This window comes from Acinonyx jubatus, chromosome C1 (genome assembly GCF_027475565.1).
Source record: "Acinonyx jubatus isolate Ajub_Pintada_27869175 chromosome C1, VMU_Ajub_asm_v1.0, whole genome shotgun sequence".
Lineage (NCBI taxonomy): Eukaryota > Metazoa > Chordata > Mammalia > Carnivora > Felidae > Acinonyx > Acinonyx jubatus.
The window spans coordinates 189,908,736-189,920,172 of NC_069381.1; the positions used below are offsets into that span (position 1 = coordinate 189,908,736).

An 11,437-nucleotide genomic window follows, 5' to 3' on the forward strand; every position below is an offset into this window, starting at 1 on the left:
GGATATTAACTCCCTGTTAGATATATATATGATTTGCAAATATCTTCTCCCAATTCATAGGTTGCCTTTTCACTCTGTTGATTGTGCCCTTTCATGAACAGAATTTTTTAAGTTTGATGTGACCCAATTTGTTTATTTTTGCTTTTGTTGTCTATGCTTTTGGTGGCATAGCCAAGAAAGCGCTGCCAAATCCAGCGTCTTGAAGCTTTTCTCCTGTGTTTTCTTCTAGAAGTTTTATAGTTTTAGGTCTTACATTTAGATCTTCAATCCATTTTCAGTTAGTTTTTGTACATGGCATAATTAAGGGTCCAACTTCATTCTCTTGCATGTGGATATACAGTGTTCTCAACATCATTTGTGGAAGAGACTCATGTTAGATTGTTGTTGTCTTTTAATGCCCTGAAATGATGAGTTTGTGAGAATTTTCTGTTCAATTTACGATGTTTTGCACACTGACATTTAGCTTTGGTATTTTCTTAGTTATTGATATTTATAGAATTTTCAAGTTTTATAGGTATGAGGCAGATCCTGTCAATAACCAGTGATATAATTTTAAGTGATCATTCAGCCCTTTGGGTTGTTTGTGGGGTTTTCACATTCGGGGTTCTTTTTTTAAATCAAACATCTATGGTATATTAAAATTTTACATGAGGCAATTTCCAAGTCCTTCTGTGTAGTTTTTTCAAATGCCTAATGTATATTAAAATATTTGTTGCTTTGAGCTAAATATCTAAAAGCATTCTAAGCCAAAATAAGTGATATAGAAATAAATGTTGCATAATTTTTCCTGTCCTCCTTTGCTCCTAGGGAAGCAGCACGAGAGTGTCGTAGAAAGAAGAAAGAATATGTGAAATGTTTAGAAAACAGAGTGGCAGTGCTTGAAAACCAAAATAAGACTCTCATTGAGGAGCTAAAAGCACTTAAGGACCTTTACTGCCACAAATCAGATTAATTTGGGATTTAAATTTCACCTGTCATGGTGGAAAAGGACTGGCTTGGCCTCAAGCAGAAAGACAAAATAAACATTTTATTTTCTAAACATTTCTTTTTTTCTATGCGCAAAACTGCCTGAAAGCAACTACAGAATTTCATTCATTTGTGCTTTTGCATTAAACTGTGAATGTTCCAACACCTGCCTCCACGTCTCCCCTCAAGAAATTTTCAGCACCAGGAATCATGAAGAGACTTCTGCTTTTCATCCCCCACCCTCTTCAAGAAGTAATAATTTGTTTACTTGTAAATTGATGGGGGAAATGAGGAAAAGAAAATCTTTTTTTAAATGATTTCAAGGTTTGTGCTGAGCTCCTTGATTGCCTTAGGGACAGAATTACCCCAGCCTCTTGAGCTGAAGTAATGTGTGGGCCGCATGCATAAAGTAAGTAAGGTGCAATGAAGAAGTGTTGATTGCCAAATTGACGTGTTTTCACATTTTCATTGTGAATTATGTAAAATTGCAAAGAGATATACCCTCTAAAAAAGAGTTTTAGTGTGGTGTTGAAGAAATTAAGAATGAATTCGAAGTGCTTTCTATGTACATTCTCTTCTTCAATACTGACAACTTGTCCTTGACCTTCTGTATTAACTGTAGCTCTTCCGTAGGGCAGTTGTTGCTTCTTATTTCAGTTCTGTATGTGTTCAACATTCTTGAATACATTAAAAGAAGTAACCAACTGAATGAAAAAGCATGGTATTTGAATTTTAAATTAAACTGAAGTAAATAAAAGTACAAAGCTTGTTTTAGTTAGTACTAAATTCTTAGTAAAAAGATGCTCATTAGTAAACCAGCCCCTTGAGTTACGTAACAAGGTTTTTAAATAAATGTTTTTGTCATCGCCTTCAAAAATACTTATGTCACTCATTTACTTAAAAAGATATTTCTAATTAAACTGTTCCCATTTGCACTTACACTATACCACCAACAGGAAAGCCTTCAAGATGTTAAATAAAACAAAGTGATATCTTTGTTTATAAAATGTTGTGTTGTAGAAAAATACTGATTTTAAATCTTTTCCATATTAACATACTTTAACAGAGTATCCTTAGTGAATTTTTTAATGAAAGTGTAAGGATATAGTTATAAAAAGTACAGTATTAGATGTACACGAGAGTTATTTTCTTCAGACGTATTTGAATGACTGCTGTACTACAATATTTGGATTGTCATTCTTACAAAACTTTTTTTTTTTTTTTTTTTTTTTTGGTTTTCTCCTAAAAAGGATAAGTTGTGCTTGAGCTTTCCAATATGCTGTATAGCCTTTGTTGTTCTGCAAAGGAGCTACCTGTTTTAACCCCTGACTATACCAGTCTGTATTTATATGTATCATACATTGTTTCCAATACTACTTCTAACTATTAATTACTCATTCACTAAGCTTGATAAATCTTTACAAAAGTTACCCTTTAAAAAAATAGGACTAAGGTGGATTTTAAAAATTGGAAACTGACATAATGTTAGATATAATTTCTCATTTGAAAAGGTTATTCCTTTTAAAAGAAGAGTGTAGAAAATTAATGTTTTATATTTAGTCATGGGTTATTTTTAAAAGTTTGTTAATGTATTAACAAAATATACAGATGTGGGTGTTAATTGTTGGGTCCCTTTTGAAAAATAAGGTTTTTAATTAATATTTGTAAATGGTTTATTTTTGTTTGTAACAAACCATTGTCTCTTTTCAAGGATGAACAGAGTTTATGAAGGAGCATCATTCTAAGAATTGAGTGATGTAGTCTTATATTTGGACAATTCACCAGATTCTCAAGAAGGCTTTCAAACGACTGTAAAGTTTGATGTTTATCCTGCTGAGCTAATGGGGAAAGTTGTAGCATAAAAATTATTTGTATACCAGCATAGATGTGTCATTTTCCAAAACTTCAGCAGAAACCAAGCAAAGTGACAAATCTTTTCACAAACTAGAATTCTTTCTTAATGAGTCAAAATGTTTCGAATGTCATAAACTTTATAAATGAAAATTGCCTAGTATTTAGCAAGTTGTATTCTCCAAAGTAAAATGTTTCCAAAAGTCGAGGCATTCTGTTTAGTTAGAAAAGTTGGTGGTCCTCTTAGTCCCTGATGAATCAAGGCAGTCACATCCATATTAGCTGGTTGAATTTGTAAGTTTTTACAAACACCAGGTCCTTTGTACCTTGAGGATGATTGCACTGGTTTGAACTCAGTTACTTAATGGTGAGGTAAGAAATCTATTCTGTTGCTAAATCTGTTCTAGACCCATAAAGAGACTTGAAAATTTCAGTTTATACAGATAGAAATTAAGCATCTTTTGTGCAGACTTTTTTTTTTTTTTTAACAAGAATTGGAAAAAAGGTGTTTGTTTTTAAGCATGCAACTTTGAGAATCTTTATTAAGGAAATGACATAATTTAAAAAAAAAATCTTGTAGCCAAGAACATATATGGCCACATTACCAGTAATAAATGTTTTTTTCTCTTCATATTGGCCAAAAGGGAATGAAAATGTCATCATAGGAATCTGTACATATGCTACTGATTTGCCTAGAAAATAGCAAGTTTGGTATCGCTTACTTTGCAAATATAGGGCCATGTGGCACTTTTATCTATAGGACAGATTAACTCTAATAAAAATGAAGTGGGAGGGGTTTATTTTTGATATATTACTCTTACGAGTTTTCAAACTTTGATAGTGTTTAGCTGAAAAGTGGTTTAGAAAGGGCTAGATCCAATGTGTCCACCCTATTAAAAAATTGATATCAGATCTAATTTTAATTTCATTCTTTTCAAACTCAAGTACCATATTGGCAACCATCATATTGTCATAGGTGCTCTGTTCGTTTAGATATTATTGGGGGGGAAATGGCATTTGTATAATATATGTGTACATATATATAAATACATACAGTATATAATCTGAAGCTCTGAGAGCTCCTAAGTCAGGAATGCTGAGTATTATAGTATATTGAGGTCAGATGAAATTTTACATCTTTGCGTGTTCTGTTGCATCCCATTTGGTAGTTTCTTGGACTGCATTACTCCAGCACTCATGATTGATTTTTGTCTTCTAATTTTCTTCCAAGTATTTTATTTTTACTGTTCGTTTTCTTTGGCTTGATACTTTTATGTATGTTACTAGTCACTTGAAAACTCCCCCGCCCCCAAAGTATTTGGTTTTTATGCTTTGTCTCTGGCAGCTATAACAGTGGTAAGAACATTTTGCAGATAGCTTCTAAAAGGTACCACTGATTTTTCAAAACTCATCCTGGGGGAGGAATTTGGGTGTTTTCATTTGAGCAGGGATTTTTTTCAGAAAAATGTGTTTTGATGGTAGGTCAGCAGCAGTGCTAGAATCTGAAAGCACAATACCAGTCAGGCAGGCTGTCCGATCAGGAGTCATCTGGCTGAAGTTTATCTCTGTCTCTCAGGCCTAATCCCTACTATCATTTTGACCACTTGGGGTGACATGTGGAATCATACAAAGGCTTAGGAAGAAACAACCAGTGTGTTTAAACCAGGATGCTTTTACTTACTTGAAGTGACTTCAATCTAGATTTCTTCTTTACATTTTAAAAATGTTTTTAATTTTGTGATCAGCAACAGTCAATTTATTAGCATAAATTGGTCTCTTTATTTCGAAGATCAAAAAGTCTGCTTCATTTTGCAGGATTAAATAAGGCGAATATAAAGTTATGATTTTTGAATTAAAGTGGGTTTTTAGAACAGTCATTACACACCTTTTCAGTTATTTGTAAGAGGCTTCATTTTGTTGCCTTGTTGGCTCTGAAAACTTTTGGTATGCTGTTTCCCGTTGACCTGATACAAAAGTTGTATATTTATTTGGATTATATTTACATTATATTCTTTGTAAATGTTCGGTGTAACTTGCACTTTTAAAAAATGACCCTGTTGGGTGTTAGCAACTTGAGAAAAGTTCCCTCATCAATTGATTGTCAACTGGCTTTTTATGTCATTTTCCTCTCTTCAAATCATGTGACTTTTTTAAATGGAAAATTTCATTAAAATATTTTAGCACCTAAAGGCTAGCCTTATAAATAGCTGTGAAAGAAAAGTAACAGGAAATTAGATTTGACTAGCCCAGTTAATTAAAAGATGAGTTTGAACCCAATGGGATTCTTTTACATCATGGATAAAGATAGAAGGAAAAGCAACTGGAGTAAATTGATACTTATTTTCAATTTTAAATGAGACTGTATTCCCATTCCAACATTAGTGTTGTCTGTAGGGTGCCAAGATATCCATCAATTTATCTAGAACAGTAAAATAGTTTTCAAGGCAGTTAATTACCATCATCATGGAGACCACATGGAATGATTTGACTGAGGTTTTTTCACTTAAAATTGGCTTTGTTACCATCAAACACTTAAATGGGACTGAGGTCTGGTGAGAAGGGAAAGCGCAACGCGCTTTGGTAAGCTGCCTGGAGGTGAAGAGTTGAGGGATACATTTGCTCACTCTGTTGTACAAAGCACAACTAGAACTTTTGTTGGATGGTTTGCCTACATCTTGAATACTTTTAATGTTGATACGTTGACTTTTTTTAAGTTGACTGCACAGTCACTGTATGTACTAGGAACTGGTTTCCTTGACTTTCTCGAATCAATGGCTAGGAGAGGCACTAATCCCTGAGGGGTTGAACATATCATGAAGCTGAGTCAGTATGGAAGAATTTCAAATAAATCAAACAGGGTGCTGAAGTTCCATCTGTCTCATATGCTTCTGATAAGTTCCTACTGATTAGTGAATGTAGCTTAAGCCTTTGTATGTGTCCTCAGGGGGGCAGACTTTAAGAGGGACCAGATAACGTGTGAGTGGAGGGATTATATTTCAGGTGTTTTAGCTTGAAATTTATTTTTTAAAAAAATAAAAATAGAAAAAAAAAATAGAACAAAGCCTGTGAAGTTGATATAAACAGGCAGAGTTGTTTTAGCACAGAGAGAAAATATTGACCTGTCTGCATTCTGGTACTGTGGGTGCAGGTCCTAGCTGGGTATATAACCTGATACATTTTTAATTATTCTCACCAGCAAGTAAAAGGAAAATGAACAATCTTTGGGAAATGTCTTTGAAAAGGGGCAAATGGTAGGAAAATCAGATTTTACCTCCTTTATACAGGCATTATGTGATACTTGCCTACAGAAGTATGGGCGTTTCCAAGCTTCCGAGGAGCATCTCAGAAATGTAAGAGTCAATCTGAGATAGTTGAAAAATTGGTAGGGAAGGAAGAAAATCCCTGCAAATAGTAATCTTACGTTAGTTGGCCAAGTGAAATGATCTATCTTTGTGTTTGGGAGGTTTTATTTTCTTACGTTTTTAAAATTAAATTGGTAAATGCTTTATAGACATATTTTTATCCAGGTGCCACTCCAGTTTGTGTATGTAATAAAAATTATTTATATTAAAAGTGGGAAATAATTTGTCACCATTGTTCTGTGAGTATGGATTTATGGAGGGGTGGCCAAGAGGAGTGCTAGTTAGCAGTTTTCCATGTAGAGTCGTCCCCAACTGATTTGTCCACATGTCACTCGTCCTCCCCACCCAAAAAAGGAATTATTTCTAACCTAGATGTATCACTTGAGACTTTTTAGAAACAAAATAATCAGGGAAGTTTCTAGAGAGAAAGATGGTGTTTGTTTTTGTTTTAATTTTTCCTTGAGGATTGGGGTAAAGAATACCTCCCCCCAAAACTATCAGCACAAAACAGGGTATCGATTTTTAACTCTGATGTTACTATTGGAGTTGAATATTAAGTAAATATAATGAGGGAAATACATTTCTAATAAAATTCCCTACATTCTAGAAACATCCCTGTTTTAATTTTTTTACCTAAATCTTTTTGTGCTCTATCTGTGTAAAGAGAGAAAATGTACTGAGTTATAATGCATTTTATTAACACTATGTACATAGTAGCTGCTTTGTGTTCAGAATGGTAGCAATTGCTTTGTATATTAAAGTGATCCTTGTGAATTTGTGAAATATTGTCAGAAAGTGCTTTTTCTTACTGTAACCTTTGTGGTATCAACTGTCCTAATGCCCTTTTTACACACATTTATGTGCAGTCACATAAACATGCTTTTAAAAACTCTGTAAGTCTCTTTTTTGGGGATGGGATCTCTCGATTTTGGTTTCTGCCAGTAGTGTTAAGCTGTATTTTCTGGGACTTCAGTTTATTCCTTTTGTTAAATGAGCAAAGTTTATGTTAGAATATATCACAAGCTTGTGTTGCACGGCAACGGAAAACTAATTTGAGAAACCAGAACATATCTTCAGTTATTTAATTTTACTGTATTCCTCATTTTTAGCACAAGATTTCTTTGTTCAGAAAGATTGAACAGTGCCTATTTGAAGATGTGGAGATGTTACCGCCCTATTGAGAAAACCAGTGGAGACATATGACCAGCTGTCTCCAGTGTCAGAAAATACATGTTTTAATTGGAAGAACAATGAGAATAGCTAACTTGTCAGGCCCCCTTGTAATTCTAAAGTTCTGTGATCATAGGAAATGGGAGGAGGTGTGGTTAATCTGCTCTTTGCTTAAAGCATAATAAAAGATTCTCTCCTGTTGATTTAATTTCTGAAAATAAGCAGTTGCATTTTTTCTAAGGTACTTTTTTAAAAAATTGCCATGACGTATTTATTAAGCTTGTTACACCTGCTATTGTATTGAAGGAATTGCCCACATTTTATTCTTTTTCTACAACGTGTGACCACTTAAGGTGATTGTACAAGCAGACATTTTTGAGAGTGAAAGGGTGACGTTAATAGGGACAACAGGTGTAAGCCAGGATTGTGCTGAGCAAATCGGGACCTTTAGTCACCCTCCTTGTAACCCGTGTCCAGGTGCTTGAGCCTCCAATAAAAGGATAGAGTGCCTCTCTTCTCTTTATCCATACCTTTGTGGTCACTTGCTTATTTCACCAATACTTGAGCACTAAGAAGTACCTGTCCTCAAGAAGCTCTAGGACACAGCCGAAGAAACCATTCTAGGATGTTCACACAATTTTAGCTCTGGTGCTACACTCTCCTATTTGTCATCTCCACTCAGATTGCAAAACAGAACCTCTCGTTTCTCCTCTAAATCCGCTCATCTCTCAGCTGGCTTTTTCCGTCTTGTAAATGATGCCACTATTCCACTACGCTGCTTAAGGCAAAACCCCAGAAAATCACTGCCTTAGTGTTACCTTCCACTGTGCATTTTTCATTTCTCCACATCTTTCTTTTGCATATTGACCAAACTGGGGCTTAGGATTCTGATGAGGTCCTAACAAGTGAAGAGGAAAGGTATTTCCAGGCACTTCAATGCTATTTTTTGCTATTTTTTTTTTTAAATTGAGGTGCAATTCACATAACAACATTGACCATTTTTAAGTGAACAATTCGGTAGCACTTAGTGCCTTCTCAACGTTGTGCTAGCTACCACCAACTGCATATCTAGGTCCAAATCGTCACTCCAAGATCAAACCTTCCATCTATTAAAGAGTTATTATTTTCCCCTCCCTCTATCCCCAGGCAACCATGAATCTGCTTTCCATTTCTATAGTTACCTATTGCTTCTTACGTATAGGATCCTATGTGACCTTTTGTGCCTGGCTTCTTTCACTTAGCATGTTTTTGAGGTTCCTCAAAATCATTTATCAGTACTTCTATTCCTTCTTATGGCTGAATAATCCGTCATGTATGCCACAGTTTATTCATTTATCCACTGATGGACATTGGGATATTTCCGCTATTTGGCTTTTGTGAATATGCCGCTATGAACATTCACGTGCAGGTATTGGAGTCCCTGCTTTCAGTTCTGAATACATACCCAGGAGTGGAATTGCTGGGCCATATGGTAGTTCTATGTTTACTTTCTAAGGAACTGCCAAATTTCTCCTGAGCTGCCGCACCACTTTACATTCCTGCCAGTGATGATTGATATATGTGAGTGTCCCAATTTCTCCGTGCGCTGACCAACGTTGGTTTTAATTATGCCCCTCCTTACAGGTGTGAAGAGCTAGCTCGTTGTCCATCGTATTTGCAACTCTAACGTTTAACGATGTCGCGTATCATGTGTCTGTGGTTATTTGGAGAATAACCAGAATGCTCAGAATGTCTGTTCAAGTCCTTTGCTCATTTTTTAATGGTGTTTTTTGTTGTTGTTCAGTTTTATGAGTTTCTTACATATTCTGGATACCAGAGCCTCACCAGGTAGTACGATTTGTCATTATTTTCTCCCATTCTCTTAAGTTTTCGTTTCACTTTCTCCATAGTGTCCTCATTTTTTAACTTCGTTTCCTTAAGTAGTATGTACGTTTGGAAAACATGACAAATGGGGAAGCAGTAAAAAGCAGTTTCTTGTGTATCCTTTTAGAGACAATCTGTGCATATACATGCAAATGTAATGTCTATTCTCTCCTCTCTCCCCTTTTTACATAAATGGTACTTTTTCACTGAATGTGTCTTGACAGTTCTATTTCAGTTTATGTACATCTGCCTCAGTCTTTCGAACGGATGTGTGGTATCCCATTGTGTAGATGTATCATAGTTTAATAAGCGCCCTCTTTTGTGAACATGTAGGTTGTTACTTTTGACTCTTCCAGATACACACAAGTTAGTATAAATATAAGCTAGTTTATCTTTAGGATAGATACTGAGAAGTGGGAATGTTTAGTAAGTATGGTTTTCATATTTGAAGGTTGCTTCCTAAGCATTAATATGCTAAATTAATAGAAAGATCACGTTGGTATTTTTTAAATGTCAAGCTTTATAGTGTATGTAATTTTTAGGAGTTAGAAGTGGCAGAGCCAGCCTCAACACAAGGTTTTGTAGCAGATAGGCCCCCCTTTTCACACCTCTGTTATAGGGATTTCCCCTCTACCACAGAAACAGTTCTCAGGTAGGAAACTTAATTTTTCAGCATACCATGTCTTCTAGTGTTAAGTTATAACACTTCCTGGCTGTAGAAAGAAAAGCATAATATGATTGAAGATTGGAAAGAAACGTCAGAGCTAACAAATCCTCAATTTTTAAAGTCACAAAAAAAGAACGGAGTTCTGCCCTGATTTCATGCAGTTCTTGTCAGTTTCTCTTTTTTCCCAGAACAAGGCTCTCGGTACTCACTGCAACATGTTGCCTCCTTGTTAAAGACCTTGAAAATGCTACTTTTCGGGGCATCTGGATGACTCAGGGTTAAGCCTCTGACTCTGGCTCGGGTCATGATCCCATTGTTTGTGGATTCAAGCCCCAGGTCGGGCCGGCTACTATCAGCGTGAGCCCAATTCGGATTCTCTGCCCCTCCCGCCCTGCTCTCCCATTTGCCCTTTCAGAAATAAATATTAAAAATTTAAATTAAAAAAAAAAAAAGAATGCTGCTTATGTCTAGGTAGAGGTTCTGGGGTAGCAGTACAATTGCGACCATGTCTCTGACACAAAAATAAATCACAGGACTATTTCACCAACTATGATGTCAGACCCCATGCTGGTATATTAAAAAGTGGTTTTTAAAATTACTTTAAAATGTTTATCTTCAGAGAGAGAGAGGGTGGGCAAGAGGGGCAGAGAGGATCTCAAGCAGGCTCCACACTCAGAGTGGAGCCCAACACAGGGCTCAATCCCACAACCCTAGGGTCATGACCTGAGCTGAAATCAAGAGTCAGACACTCAACCAACTGAGCCACCCAGGTGCCCCTCTTCCTGATTTAAAAACTGCTATCTTGGGGCAGCTGGGTGGCTCAATCAGTTGAGCGTCAGGGACTTCGGCTCAGGTCATGATTGTGGCTTTGAGACCCGCATCAGGCTCTGTACTTACAGCTCAGAGCCTGGAGCCTGCTTCAGATTCTGTGTCTCCCTCTCTCTGCCCCTCCCCTGCTCACACTTGGTCTCTCTCAAAAATAAATGAACATTAAAAAAAATAAGTAATCTGCACAGGGAATGACAGCGTACTTTATAGTGGTAGTTCTAAGAACCTGACGTCCTACGTATATTTTAACATAGCATCTTGGCACCAGTATTTGATCTTAATTGTGGGAAAAGTCACTGGAGAACTAAGAGTTCTAAAACTGAGCAGTGTGAAAATCAATGCTTAGCATATAGTTGGTTTAGACTAGGTTTCTATCCTTGAGGATAAGACAGGCACACTTAGAATGCACGTTCCCGAGGTCAATCCTTTAACATAAGAGAAAGCCATCTCAGCTTTCCTGACATTTATAGCGGACACTGTGGCATACTGTCCAGATATAACGTCTACCCCCAGCCCCATCCCTCACCCCCACACACCCATTAAGCACTCGCTTCCCCAGCTTCTGGCAATGTTGGATGGTGGCTCTCAGCTGAGTTCTCTCCAGGTCTTTTCTTCATCCTAAGGGTATGCCCCTTAGATCACATGACTAATCTACGCAGGGATATAAAACCCTGCCCTCTTGGCTTAGTATGGCCCAACTACAGGGCCATCCTAGCTCTCGTTTCTGAGG

At 36.4% G+C, this 11,437-nt stretch overlaps 1 protein-coding gene across 6 annotated transcripts in view; it reads left to right on the forward strand.

The window, feature by feature from the left end:
- Nucleotides 1-7,071, forward strand: part of CREB1 (cAMP responsive element binding protein 1) — a 60,275-nt gene extending 53,204 nt beyond the window's left edge. For 5 of the 6 annotated variants that reach the window (XM_027052545.2, XM_053215692.1, XM_027052532.2 and 2 more), the window contains one exon: nucleotides 808-7,071. In XM_027052545.2, coding sequence (XP_026908346.1) covers nucleotides 808-952 — 145 coding nt within the window. In that variant the 3' untranslated portion in view covers nucleotides 953-7,071. The remainder of the gene's footprint in view (nucleotides 1-807) is intronic. The other variant, XR_003417886.2, reaches the window with a different exon arrangement.
- The last annotated feature ends 4,366 nt before the right edge of the window (nucleotides 7,072-11,437 follow it).